Below are 16,253 nucleotides of genomic sequence, written 5' to 3'. Positions count from 1 at the left end.
CAGAAGTAATCACAACTTGAGTTAAGTAACTTTGCAAAGTGAGAGCAGCGACAAGAACTAGCACCGCGCTTATCTCTCCCAACTCCTCTGAGGTGCCTGTCCTTGCGCAGTTCTTTTTATTAAGGCTTGAGTAGGTGGTCAGTGCCTGGAGGTGTGGGGGTTTTATTGCCTTGTGGAATGTGCACTGTAGCACTCCTCCAAACTGCTCCTGTTTCTAGTGAACAAGGGTGCTATCACCTCAATGCAGTTACAGCATCACTGTATTTTTATGGAATAATATATAAAATGTTTCCATCATTAAAAGTAACAATACATTGCCTCAAAAACATGTTGACGTGTACTGATAATATTTGTGGACCAACCCCAGACATACAGTATGTAACATGGTAATATTACCATTAATAGTACTGATACACAGAGAGATAAAACTAATTAAAAAAAATGTTATTACAAGACATGATGTTATAAGACAGACAACGTTCGACTTTAATTGCCCAACGGGGACAAATGCTTTCTGAATCAGAATCTTTTAACACATACCGGTACAGTCATCGGCAGTCTTGTATAAAGTATCTGAATAGTACTCAAGTAAAATTACAAGTATCTAAACAGAAAATAACTTTGATACAAGTTAAAGTAGCCTTGAGGAATATTACTGCAGTAAAAATTTCAATGATCAGACATTTTCTATCCTGTTAAATATCAATTCATTTTCTGATATTAAATGTAATTAAGTATGGGAAGTAAAAGTAAAAATACTTAAAAAGTGAGTGGTTAGAATTTGGAATGTTTTTATTTGTTTCAGTTTTGTTTACTTCAATGGTGTTAAAGAATAACTGAAGTTTATCTTCCCTTTAATTCACACTGTGGTCCATTTGGATAAACATGACGGTGGTAAAGACACACCTCTACATGTTGGCTAATGAGTAACGGTAGTCTGGCCCTCACGGACGCTGGCCTCAAGCTGGAAGGAGCGAGAGAGTAACAAAGATATTTGAACGGAGTGTATCAGAATAAAAGTATATATTTTTTAAAGGTCCCATCCATCCATCCATCCATCCATCCATTTTCTGAGCCGCTTCTCCTCACTAGGGTCGCGGGCGCGCCGGAGCCTATCCCAGCTGTCATCGGGCAGGAGGCGGGGTATACCCTGAACTGGTTGCCAGCCAATCGCAGGGCACAGAGAAACAAACAACCATTCACACTCACAGTCATGCCTACGGGCAATTTAAAGTCTCCAATTAATGCATGTTTTTGGGATCTGGGAGGAAACCGGAGTGCCTGGAGAAAACCCACGCAGGCAAGGGGAGAACATGCAAACTCCACACAGGCGGGGCCGGGGATTGAACCCGGGTCCTCAGAACTGTGAAGCTGACGCTCTAACCAGTCGCCCACCGTGCCGCTAAAGGTCCCATATTTTGATTAAAAAAACACTTGGGTTTTGGGTGGCACGGTGACGACTGGTTAGTACATCAGCCTCACAGTTCTGAGGACCGGGGTTCAAATCCCGGCCTCGCCTGTGCGGAGCTTGCATGTTCTCTCCATGCCTGCGTGGGTTTTCTCTGGGCACTCCGGTTTCCTCCCACTTCCCAAAAACATGCACGGTAGGTTAATTGAAGACTAAATTGCCCGTAGGTGTGAATGTGAGTGCAAATGGTTGTTTGTTTATATGTGCCCTGCGATTGGCTGGCGACCAGTTCAGGGTGTACCCCGCCTCCTGCCCGAAGATAGCTGGGATAGGCTCCAGCACGCCCGTGACCCCTTTTGTCATACAAGACAGTCCAGAAAAGGCCCCTCTCACACCTACTTCTCTTTGACCCAGTTTTGTATTTACTTTTGTCCATATTTGGCTAACACTGCCCCCTTTCCTCTGATTGGTTGCCGTGCCAAACACCCACTTGTGAGAGCTCACGTTTATGTTGACAGTGCTGGCATGGGAGTGGAGAGGTAGGCGGACATCTTCGCTAGTGACGTGGATAAGCTTGAGAAATTCAAATGACCTGAAAAACGTCTGCAACTCAGGAATGCGTGGACGATATTTCACGGTTACTGAGGCACCATAGAGCCAATATAACAGCCCAAATACTAGAAAAAGTTGGTTTGGTAAAATATGGGACCTTTTAGGAAATGTAGTGGAGTAAAAGTTGAAAGAAATATAAATAACGAAGCAAAGTACAGATACATGAACATTCTACTTCAGTACAGTATTTGTACTCCGTTACAAGACTGAACTTATCTTTGTTAACATGTTTAACATCCACAGTGGCTTATAAGCAAATTACATTCCTCAAATTTTAGGGGAAGTCCTGGAGCAAAAACAACAATTTATCATTTCATTTGCTAATATGTCCCCATTACGTGTTGAACATGAATTTACATTCATACTGCTTTGATCATCTACTTTGTATAAATTAGATAAAGCTGTTAATTAGTGTAGTTGTGATAGCTAGTTTGGTGTATAATCTTGTCAACAATTCTATAAATATGCTAATGTACCTCTGATTTTGAGCTGGAGCTTTTAACTGCAGCATTTTAGATCCAGCATAGAATATACACAGATGGAAAATTGTTCTATCTATATGGGATTTAAGTAAAAACAATTATTAAAAAAACTACGTACAAGAAAAGACAGGGGAACAGTAACAGCTAAATTAAAAAGATTTATTGTATAATAGTTCAAAATAGAATTTGACACAATCACTGAGAATTATTTTATGCTGAAAGAGGATATTATATGTTAGGCAAGGAATGCTGTATAAGTACAATTTTCCATGATACTGAGCGCTAAGCATCACTGATGTACGAGAACAAAACAACCAGTCACTTTTTCTTTTTGGATCAGTCTTCAGACAGCGTTTCATCTGCTCCGTTACAGTATGGTTCAGTCAGTGAAACATTAAGACAGGAAATGTAACAAGCATCCTGGAAACATTTGTCCTTTGACTGAATCTGATCTTTTTTACTTTCAGCCCAGCAGCAATAAGCAGTAATTAATATTTGATGGATGCACTCACTGTGCACTGTCTGAGTGCCATAGCCCAGTTTAAATCCACCTGGTTTGGGTTAAGGAATTCTTTACAATTTTCTCAACACAGAAACTGTCAATTATACTGTACATATTTTATATAAAATAAATACAAATCTTTCCCACATCACTGTGACTCTTCACAAAGTGACAATTAGTATTCGTTTGTGTGTTTGCCGTGTATTTTGATGATCTCAGCAGTCATGATGGAACAGAAGTTTCTCACTCTGCTTTAGCTGTTTGTTGTTTCTTTCTCCTGTCTTCTGCATGATGATCACAGTTTGATGACTTTTGATTTCTTGGAAAAGAGCACTGGGGTGCTTTCCACTGTCCCATCCTTGGCCGGCCAGCAGCATCAGTATGAGCACAAGGATCATCAGAAGTGTCACCACAGTGGACATAAGCTCCGGGCTGAGCTGCAGGCTGGCCCGAGGCTCTGCCACTTGCTTCGTTCTGAATGAGATGCACTGAGGTTTTATGCTTGCTTTGCTTCTCCTGCTGGTATGTTTGGTACCCTCACTGGTTCCTAAATGTAAACACACTCTGTAAAGTGTCTCTGCCTGCAGGTGGGTCAGGTTGAAACTATGTGTTCCAGCAAGGATGCGTGTGGTGTATGCGGGTCCGTCTGAGCTCATAGCTTGCCAGGATAAACGAGTGGAAGGGAAATTGCGCCTATTCTGCCAGGACAATATAGCAAAGTGTTCGCCAGCCTCCATCACCTTTAACCTTGTCTCAGTTCTGAGTAATGAATGGCCCTTCAGCTTAGAAGCCACCACCCTCTTTCTTGTCTTGTCTCTGCTTTGCACGGTCACAGAAACGCTGCGTGTATCAGCTCCCAGAGCATTCTCAGCTATGCAGGTGTACAAGCCAGCCTCTCTGTGGGTGACCTTTCTGATCTCCAGAGTTCCCTCAGGCATGAGCCCAGTAGCGTTTGGTGGAGGAATCACCTTGAGCCTGGCTGGGGGAGATGCTGGAAGCAGATGAGTAGGTGATTCCTTCAGTGGCTGTGAGAGAAGAAGCTGGTAGTCCCTCAGATGTGTTGCTAAGAGCAGGTCCAAGTCTCAACCCAGAGGGAGTCACCCAGTAAAGTTGAGGCTGTGGATCTGCGAGAGCTCGACAATGCAAAAGCAGCTTCCCTCCTTCCCTGACACCCATGTTGGAGGGGAGTGAAGAGGTGGGGATTGTTGGGAGGCAGGAGGCAGACATCTCCCTGGAGGACACCTCTCTCACCCTGCGAGTCTTCAGTTCTGGGGGTTCTGAGCACACGGTTGCCTGGGGTTGAATAAAGCGTACCACCCGAGACGTTTGCTGGATGGTCGCTGTTGTGTCCCGGTGAGGGTGGGAGGCATCCTGTGCGGCCCAGTGAAATAGGCAGTCACAGCGGAGTGGGTTGGAGTGCAAGCTGACCTCCTGGAGTCTGGGCAGGGAGCTCATGGTGTGACGGTGCAGAGTACTGAGACAGTTTGAGTTGAGCATGAGACTCTCAAGCCTGCTCAGCTGGGCAAAAGCCTGCGGGTGAATGAAGGACAGTCGTGGGTTGTTAGTGATCTCTAGTTTGGTGAGCTCCGGAAGGTTCTCTAGCGCTGCCCTCTCAATGGACATTAGCTCCTCCATGTTATTCAGGCCAAGCTCCTTTAGATGGACCATGTCTCGAAAGTCTCCTGTATTGATCAGTTTGATTCGGTTCTTGTTAAGGTCGAGAAACTTCAGACCTAAGACCCTCTGCAGAGCCTGAGTAGGAACCTTGATCAGCAAGTTATCGTAGAAGGAGAGGCTCTCCAGACCTTCCAACCCATCCAGCGCATTGTCAGCTAAGCCTCTCAAGCCCATGCCACCAAGAACAAGACTGCGGAGGGATCTCAAGGCTAAGAAGCCCTGCTCGGGCAGGGTCTCTACTGGGTTTCCTCCGAGCATGAGAACTTCTAGGTTCTGCAAAGCCGCAAACCACCTTGGATTGATGGTGGTGAGTCTATTGTTGTTGATGTGCAGGCGCAGGAGAGAGTTCAGACCAGTGAAAGCTCCAGGTGCAATAGAATGTAAGTAATTATGGCTGAGAAAGAGCTCCTGTAAAGCCAGCAGTGAGGAGAAGGAGGCCTCCGGCAGGTGGCTAAGAAGGTTTTCCTCCAGGTGTAGAGACAACAAAGAGGGTACAGACAAGTTTTGTGCAATCGCCCTGACACAGCCGAAGTGATTCTGTGAAAGGTCAAGGTCAGTGAGGTTTGGGAGCCCGTGCAGCACAGCGACGTCCATTTGAGACAGATTGTTCCCCTGCAGGTGCAAGGTGTGTGTGCTTAAGGGCAGGGGCCATGGGAGGGCGGTCAGCAGCAGGTCATTGCAGTCCACAGTAGGAGCTTCGTGGTAAACTGAGTCTGCTGAGAACCATGGCTTGATGTGACACACACACCGCCCAGGACAGGGGACATGCCATGGCAGAGCTTGAGGCAGCGAGCCCAGCGCTCCTAGCACGCACACACCAACAAACACACACAGGAGACACTGTGATTGTAGAAGCATCAACATTGGCCTCATAATCCTTATGGGGTCAGAGGTGCAGATTGGAGGAGGTTTTAAGATCTTGTTAAGAAGATGTGTGAGAGTCAACTGTAAAGGTGTGTGTGCAGATGGCAGAAGATGGTTACAATCGTTCTCACCGGTATGAAATTCTCAGGCAAACAGGGAAGGATTATCATATCGACAACAATTTGCGCTGGCTTCACACATATGGAAATATTGAAAGTCTTGCAGAAAAAGCTACAGTGCCTCTCCTTAGGAACAATTGTGATTGCAGTGGTAGAACATGATGACGGTCTTTTTCTTGTCACGCCATCAATCTCACATCCTGGCGGCGGGTGGAGGACTCCTGGCTCATAGCGCTCTGCTTTATCAAACACACACACACACACATTCACACACGCACACACATACACACGTAACAGGACAAATTGTTAGAGTGGGAATGGGAAAACTCAAAATAACTGAATGTTAGCCCTTTAATTCACACTGTGCTCCATTTGGAAGACATTGGGTGACTCTTTCTGAGCAATCAAAAAGCCTCATATACTACATTTTATTCATCAAGTTCAGGGGTCTTGGATTCATCTTAAAATCACATTTATTCCAAATTACTGTACTTAGAATTTAAAATTTTGAAATTTGGGCTTGGTCCTCAAAAAGGTTTGTGGTGTTTGTTGATGAGCTATTGTCCTATTTTAGCAAAGTGGAATTCAACAAGGCGGCACGGTTGCCGACTGGTTAGAGCGTCAGCCTCACAGTTCTGAGGACCCGGGTTCAATCCCCGGCCCCGCCTGTGTGGAGTTTGCATGTTCTCCCTGTGCCTGCGTGGGTTTTCTCCGGGCACTCCGGTTTCCTCCCACATCCCAAAAACATGCATTAATTGGAGACTCTAAATTGCCCGTAGGCATGACTGTGAGTGCGAATGGTTGTTTGTTTCTCTGTGCCCTGCGATTGGCTGGCAACCAGTTCAGGGTGTACCCCGCCTCCTGCCCGATGACAGCTGGGATAGGCTCCAGCACGCCCGCGACCCTAGTGAGGAGAAGTGGCTCAGAAAATGGATGGATGGATGGATGGAATTCAACAATGATGGTGAAGTAGCACGAAAATTGTCATTAGTGAGGCTATCTGTAAAACAAAATTAAAAAAATCCAAGCAAGGTCTAGTGCATTGTTACCATGGAAACAAATCTCCTCTCCTTGCTATGATTCAGTGTTCTTTTACTTCTAATTTGTTTTGGTCCCATCTGTGCAGCAGTTGATAAGAACAACACCAACTGAAGTCTTGAGTGAGGGAACCAATATCTTGACTGCATCTTTGAAGCGTCTAATCCATGTTTTCTTCATTGTCTGTCTAATTGTGAGTACTGAAAGACAAACATTTACAATCAAGCTACTCTTCATAAAAAAAATAAAATCCTCTACAGTGCTTCAACTCATTCTTATCATGCATATTTGTAGCCACATCACTCTTAAAGAACCAAATGTGCAGCTATTTTTGGGTGGGTGAGCTATTATATTTTTCAGATCAAACACTCATAGCTACTGAAATAATGAATTTCTCTGTGACACAATGTTGAGGTTCTGTACAGAAAAGTAAATATTGTGGCAACGGTGGCATTGCCTCGTAAAACTTATGAATCAGGGATCGGAGTTGCTGAGAAACTCACAATACAATTACAGTACAGAAATATTTAGCCAACAATAAAGTTAATATCACTAAACAGTCACTATGCAAGAATCAATATTTTGGAAGAAAAAAAACAATAATTTCAAGTTTTAGTAGCACATTTTCACATTCATCACTGAACATGTTTTACATGTATGTACTGTAGATTTAATGCAGACTTTAACAAATGATATTAAAGGTGTATTGTACGTGTTTTTATTCAGGTTTTTCAGAGTGTATAGTTGCATATCGAGTTCCCACACGGAACATGTTAGGTAAGGGACAGGAAGTGTATCTATTTCGCGCTTTAACCTCAAATACCAAGAAATGCAGTGCAGCTCAGCCTCTGTCTCGTGGACGTCATGCCTAGTGATATGCTTTTGTCGTTACATCAAAGTTGGTGAGTCATTTGAAGCCTGAATATCAGTGCAGCATGAAAACAAAGTAGCATGGAGAGAACACAACTTCCAGCTTCAAATGGAGCCAAAGCAATAACAAATGCCATTGGTGTTTTTATAGTGTAATAAATATGACTCTGTTACAGTTCTATAGTGCCGTGAAAATTTATTGCCCCCGTCCTCAAAATCGTATACGTTTATATCGTTTCCCCACTTTAAGATCATCAAACAAATGTAAATATCATGCAAATATAACTCAAGTGAGCTTAAAATGCTGTTTTTAAATGATTTAATTTATTAAGAAAAAAAAAACTTTTCAAAGTTACCTGGCCCTGTCTGAAAAAGTAATTACAACCCTTGTTAAATCATGAATTAATTGTGGCTAGTCACAATTTTTGGTCAATTTTCACTGATCACACCCAAGCCTCATTACCTCCTGATCTGTTCAATCAAGAAATCACTTAAACAGAATCTGTCCCGACAAAATGACATCGGACAAAAGATCTAAAAATGCTGTAACAAAATGACATGAACCAAAGAAATTCCAGAAGAGTCGAGAAATGAAGTAATTGACATCTGTCAGTCTGGAAAGGGTTACAAAAATCATTTCTAAAACTTTAGGATTCCAGCAAACCATATGGGGAGCCATTATCCTCACGTGGAGAAAACATGGAACAGTGGTGAACCTTCCGAGGAGTGGCCGGCCTACAAAGATTACCCTAAGAAAACTGCAATGACTCATCCCGGACGACACAAAGGAACTCAGGACAACTTCTAAAGAACTGCAGGCCTCCCTTGCCTCAGTTAAGTGTTTATGACATACCAATAAGGAAGAAACTGGGCAAAAATGCCATCCTTGGCAGAGTTGCAAGGCAAAAACCACTGCTCACCAAAAACAACATAAAGGCTCGTCTTTTGCAAAAAAAAACAACAAACAAACATCTGAGTGATTCCCAAGACTTTTGGGAGAATATTATATGGACTGACGAGATGAAAGTTGTGCTTTTTGGAAGGTGTCTCAATATATCTGGCGTAGATGTAGCACAGCATTTCAGAAAAAGATCATCGTACCAACAGTCAAACATGGTGGTGGTAGTGTAATGATCTTGGGCTGCCTGGCTCCTTCACAATTTGCTGTGATTGATGGAACCATGAATTCGGCTCTCTCACACAAAATCCTGAAGAAGAATCAGTTTGTGACCTCAAGCTGAAGCACACTTGTGTTCTGCAGCAGGATAACCATCTAAAACACACCAGAAAGTCAACTTCTGAATGGCTTGATGATGATGAAGATTTTGGAGTGGCTTAGTCAAAGTCCAGACTTGAATCATCCATTTTCTGAGCCGCTTCTCCTCACTAGCGTCGCCGGCGTGCTGGAGCCTATCCCAGCTGTCATCGAGCAGGAGGCGGGGTACACCCTGAACTGGTTGCCAGCCAATCACAGGGCACATACAAACAAACAACCATTCGCACTCACAGTCACACCTACGGGCAATTTAGAGTCTCCAATTAATGCATGTTTTTGGGATGTGGGAGGAAACCGGAGTGCCCGGAGAGAACCCACGCAGGCACGGGGAGAACATGCAAACTCCACACAGGCGGGGCCGGGGATTGAACCCGGATCCTCAGAACTGTGAGTCTGACGCTCTAACCAGTCGTTCACCGTGCCGCTTATATAATAGTATTTACTTTTTTTTTGTTTACATCAGAAAATCTACTGCAAACAGTTTGCAGTTTCCTATTTAAATTTTAATTGCCACTAAATGTATTCCGGTTCTTCCCATGGGCTCACCACCTGTGGGAGGGGCCATAGGGGTCGAGTGCAGTGCGAGCTGGGCGGTGGCCAAAGGCGGGAACCTTGGCGATCCGATCCCCGGCTACAGAAGCTGGCTATAGGGACGTGGAATGTCAACTCTCTGGCAGGGAAGGAGCCCGAGCTGGTGTTTGAGGTCGAGAAGTTCCGACTAGATATAGTCAGACTCGCCTCCACACACAGCTGGGGCTCTGGTACCAGTCCTCTTAAGAGGGGTTGGACTCGCTTCCACTCTGGAGTTGCCCACAGTGAGGCGCCGAGCAAGTGTGGGTATACTTATTGCCCCCCGACTTGGCGCCTGTACATTGGGGTTCACCCCGGTGGACGAGAGGGTAGCTTCCCTCCGCCTTCGGGTGGAGGGACGGGTCCTGACTGTTGTTTGTGCCTATGTACCAAACAGCAGTTCAGAGTACCCACCCTTTTTGGAGTCCTTGGAGGGGGTGCTGGAGAGCGCTCCCGCTGGGGACTCCATCGTTCTGCTGGGGGAGTTCAATGCTCACGTGGGAATGACAGTGAGACCTGGAAGGGGTTGATTGGGAGGAACGGCCCCCCCGATCAGAACCCGAGCGGGGTTCTGTTATTGGACTTCTGTGCTCATCACGGATTGTCCATAACGAACACCATGTTCAAGCATAAGGGTGTCCACACGTGGACTTGGCACCAGGACACCCTAGGTCACAGTTCGATGATCGACTTTGTGGTCGTGTCATCGGATTTGCGGCCGCATGTCGCACACTCAGGTGAAGAGGGGCGGAGCTGTCAACTGATCACCACCCGGTCCGACGTGGCAGGCCCAAATGTATTGTGAGGGTCTGTTGGGAACGTCTTGCCGAATACCCTCTCAGAAGGAGTTTCAACTCCCACCTCCAACAGAACTTTGCTCACGTTCCGGGTGAGACGGGGGACATCGAGTCCGAGTGGACCATGTTCCGCGCCTCCATTGCTGAACGGGACGTTGTGCGTCGGTGGGGAGAATACTTCGAAGACCTCCTCAATTCCACCGGCTCACCTCTGGGTCGTGACCGAAAGAGCAAGATCCCGGATACAAGCGGCCGAAATGAGTTTCCTCCGCAGGGTGTCTGGGCTCTCCCTTAGAGATAGGGTGAGAAGCTCGGTCATCCGGGGGGATCTCAGAGTAGAGCCGCTGCTCCTCCACATCGAGAGGAGCCAGATGAGGCGGCTAGGGCATCTGATCCCGGCATCCGGATCAGATGCCCTAGTTAATGGCGAACTTGAAGCATCAAATCAGGTTGCTCCGGTATCATCACTATACTGCTCCTAGCCAGTAGGGAGCATACAATGGGATATCTGAGGAGTGCTGCGATGTATTACATTTTATTTGTGTCTTGGTTTTAGACTTATGTACAATATAAAAAGTCCATCAAGATTAAAAGACTGTGGTTCTTGTTTACAGCTAAAGGTAAGGTCTTTAAGTTTCTTCCTTTATTAAGATAAACATACTGAGAATAGCAGTGACTACATTCATTGAATTGTATGAACTATGCAAAGTGAGCATTGTACGACAGTGTGTTTGAGTCAACATCATCTCGGAGCAGATCTTTCCTCCTGGGGTTCTTCTCACTCTTCCATCAGCCATTCACTTTCATCTCCACTCTGTCATCTTTCCACATGCAACCTGCTCAATAATGCATTCGTCATTTAATTTTGATGCCCCCTGTTTTTGTCGTTTGCTCTCAAACGTCGACAGTGTCAGTTTCAGGAAAGCAGAGCGGTGAACTAAAGCATCCTTAAGAAGGTTTTGTAATTCATACTGATTGTAAGAGGATTTTCAAATATATAGCCCTGCATCAATCGCTAGCTTCTTCCTTCTCAGCATTCACCCTGATTGGCTTTCTCTTCTTTTTTTTCCTCTATTTCTCATTCAAAGTTTACCGTGTGACTGCACAGTATCTCGCAGATTACCGCCAGCAACGCCGCATGCACTTACTTATAATACTGCAGTCCAAGAGTTAGTTATCCACTCAACAGCCACAACATTAGGTACACCTGTACAATCTAATGAGATCTACTATAATACAAAAAAATATATGCCTCAAACTGAGTGTTCCTGATATTTTGGTTAGCTTACTGAGCAACATGAGGTGGTCAAACTTGATATAAAGCATATAGTTATGCTTTACTAAAAACTACCACAATAACGAACATGAATAAGTTTCTGACTAATTTGAACATTATTGTACACGTTGTATTTGATACAGCTCTTTGACACAACAAATGTCACTTGAGAGTACATGGCTCTTAGATTTAGTGTTAGGATTCTCAGTTTCATTATGTCCAGATACAAAACTTTGTCTTTCCATAATTTTTTTCTCTCCGTGCTGATTCAACTTCCCTAAATTTACAAAAAGATATATACAATAAAGATGTTGGTATCTCAAATTTGAACATTGAGACACAGCTGAAGTGGTGATATGTTCATACTGCAGCTCAAGCGTTTTGCACAATCACCTCTTTACAAACAAAGATTACTCTGTTCTTTATACCCTTGAACTCCATCCTACTTGAAATCACTGTTTAGTAGTGAAGTAAAGGCAACCTTTGGATTAGTCTGTTTTGAGTGACAAGTTGTTACCACAGAACCCTCCACAATTGTACATTGTGCAACATATAATATTTCTAAAATGGCAGTCGTCATATCAAGCCCATCCATGTTCACCTGTTAGCAATACATCTGAGCTCTGTCCCCTGATGGAACATGAATGCCCCAATGATTTCACTACTCTTGAGAGATTGGAACAAAAATCATTTTTTTCATGAGTACAGTGATAGGAATAACGTGCTTATCTGTGCTCTTCCACCTACCAGAGAGCAAACTCAAGAGAGACCTTGAAGCTTTTTTTTTTTAAGCGGCTGGAGGTGACAAAACACTGCTTGTATGAAGAATACGAACACATGCATGTACTGAGAGGAAGGATTACGTGTAGGAGTGCAGAATGCTTTGACAGAGATGGAGGACATGGATACATTGTACAAAAAAAAAGGAGGAAAGACGCATGACGATGCGGGCTGTTGCTGCAGACACATTTATGCACAAACTTAGAATTTATTTCCACTTACCAACAAGCCTCTCGATTTGTAAACCACTCACACCGAGCGAGCATGCATGCATCCACAGCTACATGTGTACATGTCTGTGCTATCAACACATTTCAGTTTTCTTACCAGAGCGGGAACGACCGCTGCTTAGCTCTGTTCAAGCGTTGCTTGCCGCGCTGACGGTGTTATTTCTCTTCTCACTCTCAGCCACACAATTAAGATTCTTGAAATATCATGTCTCTGCTGCACTGGAGCTGGAGAGAACATTGGCAAAGTCTCTCTCTCTCTCTCTCTGTCTCACTCTCTCTCTCTCTCCCCAGCTGTATGAGAGAGGTGCTGGGCTCTGCAGTGGAGCTTCTGTCCCTCTCATCTTGCCTCCCCTCTTGCATCGTCTGCCTCACTCTCTCCTTCGTTCTCTTTTTCTCTGTCACATGCTGATGGAAAAATACTTGCCATGGAGAACAGCGTGTGGATGACAGGTTGTCTCCTAGTGTGTAATGTATGCATCAGTTTTAGTTGGCAAAAAAAAGTTTATCTTATCTTCCTATTAAACAGATTCATACCTGTGTCAACATTCATACAAAGCTGCCATTCTTGCATTGTTTTGTGTCTTCCCTTTAGGTGATTAAATATTATAGTAGGAGCACCACAGGGTATAACTTTTCCTGTCAAAACACTGACTCCACTCATTGAAACCCCACTGAAAACACGTTATGTTAAACAGCGTACAGTACAAGAAGGATCATTTCAATGCTCTAAAAACCTGGACTTAAAAACATGCACACTTGGGGATGACGTCACTTCTGTTGGCAACTTATTCCATTTGTGTGCAACATAACAGCTAAATGCTGCTTCGCCATGTTTGCTTTGGACTCTGTGCTCCACTATTTGACCAGAGTCTGTCGATGTCAGGGCCCTACTGGGTTTATATTACATTGGCATTTCTTTCATGTATTCAGGACCTAAACTATATAGTGATTTATTGACCAGTAGCAGAACTTTAAAATCTATTCTAAAGCCGAATGGGAGCCAGTGTAGGGACTTTAAAATTGGAGGAATATGTTCTGACCTCTTTGTTCTGGTCAGAACCTGAGCTGCAGCATTCTGAATGAGCTGCAGCTGTTTGATGTTCTTTTGGGGGAGTCCAATCAGAAGACCATTGCAGTAGTCAAGTCTACTTGAGATAAAAGCATGGATGAGCTTCTCCTGGTCTGCTTGGCATATTATGCAAACCTTCACTCTGGATATGTTTTTCAGCTGATAGAAGCCCGTTTTAGTAATTGATTTGATATGACTGTTGAAAGTCAAGTCAGAATCTATCAGTACACCAAGGTTTCAGACTCGGTTTTGGTTTTTAAAGAGAGTGACTCCAGGTAAGTAAAAATTACTATTATTATTATTTTTTTAAGTATTTTATCAGTAAGTTCTTTAACAGTTTTTTTGTGTGTATTTAAGTAGTTTTCATCATATCATGACTTTAGACGGATGTAATTACAGTATCATTATTAACAGCATCAGAAGTTACAACCTCCAAAACGTCTACATGCTCATGATCACACTGACACAAAGAGAGGATTTTGTCTACTATCGTGTGTGTGATGTGATACATAATTTGAAAAACACACTTAACCAATTCACCTCTGTCCAGCAAAATAGCAGGTGGTGGGAGCATTTTGTAACAGTAATTAAAAAAATATGCATGCAGATGTTTCAACATAATTAGCCCCGTATGCACATTTCAGGAAACACAAGTTCAAATCATACTGTCATAAAAAGGAAAATTGAAAGAGGTAATGAAGCACAATGCTAAGTATTAAACTGTACTTGCATCTTTGTCGGTAATTATCCGTGTGCTACAATGGAAAAGTAATTTTCTCCAGATTATATACAAATCAAAACCTGCCCTAATTTCTTCTGTAGTTTTTGTGTTGTCAGAGAATGTCAGCATTGTGCTGCAAGAGTGACACTTCAGAATCAAGTTGAAGCTCTATAAAACAGCTTTATCAATATTTTCACACAAATGGATCAATAATGTAATTTCATTTTTCTGTGTAGATTCGGAGAAAACTGAAAGCTTGGATTTCTTATGTTCTCATTTTAAAATGATGGGTTTTTATCCCTTTGCTGAGGGAAAAATGCTATTTTTTGTTTTTTTGTTTGTGACAGCAGGTCTTGAGAGAGAAATGTCAGCCCTCTGTGTGTTCTACACATATTGAGGATTGGCAATAAAGCATACTATACTACATTATATATCATAATGAGGCTATTGAGGCACTTGCAGGGGGTGAGGTTTGATAGAGATGTCAGTTTGGTGCTGATCCAAAATGCTCTCAATTGGATTGAATTTGTCAATGTGTAGATCTTTTTGTGGTGAGAGCATGTCTACTTTATGCCTTAAATCAAAGTCAATATATAATATATTATATATATAATATATTCTTGCATGTGGGTAACAAAGATCCTGTCAGACACAACCATTTCATAAGTAAAATAAGCAATAAAAGGCCCATTTACTTCTCATTCATTGTTGCAGTAAACTGAAAAACTAAATGAAAATGAATGTTTCATTTGATGCATGTGATAAAAATCATCAAACGTGTTCAGACCGTTCAAAATGATGTGGATAGCAACAAGATTCTAATGGTGCAGCCAGCTGAGAAAACTGCTTGTGGCCATACATTTTTTATTCAGCACTTAAAGTGCTAATTAAATGATGAAGAAGAGAAATACAGTTTCTGGACTGGTAACAAAAACACTGGAGCCACAATGAAAGCTTCTTTCTGTCTTCTATTGCAGGTATTGTCCATGTTGCAATATCCCGTTAGCATGTATGCTTGGTTTTGATGAGAATTCTATTTTATGGGCTTTGTCAACAGTGTGTTTTTTCATGGCTGTTTAGATGTGATTGTGTGTCATCAAATGAGATTCCGCTGTTGTTTTTTTCCCCTCAGAGAATTAGCCTGAATGGCAAGAAACTCCCCACATAACTTCACTATTTTTCTTTGAGCTTGCATTTGCAGACACGAATTTGTGTGTGTGTGTGCGCTCAAGTCCAACTTGGCTCTCTAATGCACCTCCCTACATTTGCCGGATTCACGGCAGAGCCAGCACACAAAAACTCCGCTCACACTAAAGGGGAAAACTCAGAGTGCGCACACCCACGTCCTGCTGACTGAAAGGCAGCAAGGATAAGTGGTCGCTCACTGAAAGGAAGCGAAAGAGAGGAGGTCTCCATAGCAACACCGAGGGGTTGTGCTTTTATCGGAGGGAAAGAAACACAGTGCTCGCTGCATTTTACCTTCATATTTGTCATGCTGAATTGGCCTCACATTTCTTTTGATTCTTGTTGTGTTAATTGATGATGTCATTCAAGTCACATCTATGAGTCGTACGCTCACGTGTCACTTCATTAGGTACAGCTGCGCAAATGGAATTAAATGCTGTATCCAAAAATGGCCTGTGCAAAGATTTGTTTTTGACACTTTTTAAGGGCAGCACAGTGGACTAGTGACTAAAATGTGCATCACAGTCTGCGGTTTGGGGTTTGAATCGGCTGCAGCCTTCCGTGTGGAGTTTGCACGTTCTCCCTTTGCTTGCATGGGTTTTCTCCAAGTACTCCAGCTTCCTCCCATATTACAAAAATAGGCATGTTAGGTTCATTGAAGGAACTTGACTACAGGTATGAATGCGAGTGTGAATGGTGGTTTATATGTGCCAACTGTCAACATGAAGAGGCGCATCAGAGAGGCAAAAGCTGTATATGAGAGAAGGCATGAGGACT

The 16,253-nt window shown here is 43.3% G+C and overlaps 1 protein-coding gene across 1 annotated transcript; it reads right to left on the bottom strand.

The window, feature by feature from the left end:
• Positions 1-2,647: 2,647 nt before the first annotated feature.
• Positions 2,648-12,873, bottom strand: LOC133484100 (leucine-rich repeat neuronal protein 2-like). Its single transcript, XM_061786212.1, is given in 3 exon segments — positions 2,648-3,945; positions 3,947-5,900; positions 12,599-12,873. Coding segments are annotated over 2 exon segments (2,334 nt in total). The 5' UTR covers positions 5,555-5,900; positions 12,599-12,873; the 3' UTR covers positions 2,648-3,219.
• Positions 12,874-16,253: the final 3,380 nt, after the last annotated feature.

This window comes from Phyllopteryx taeniolatus, chromosome 9, assembly GCF_024500385.1.
Source record: "Phyllopteryx taeniolatus isolate TA_2022b chromosome 9, UOR_Ptae_1.2, whole genome shotgun sequence".
In the NCBI taxonomy this organism is placed as follows: Eukaryota; Metazoa; Chordata; class Actinopteri; order Syngnathiformes; family Syngnathidae; genus Phyllopteryx; species Phyllopteryx taeniolatus.
This window is presented reverse-complemented; position numbering and strand designations above follow the sequence as displayed.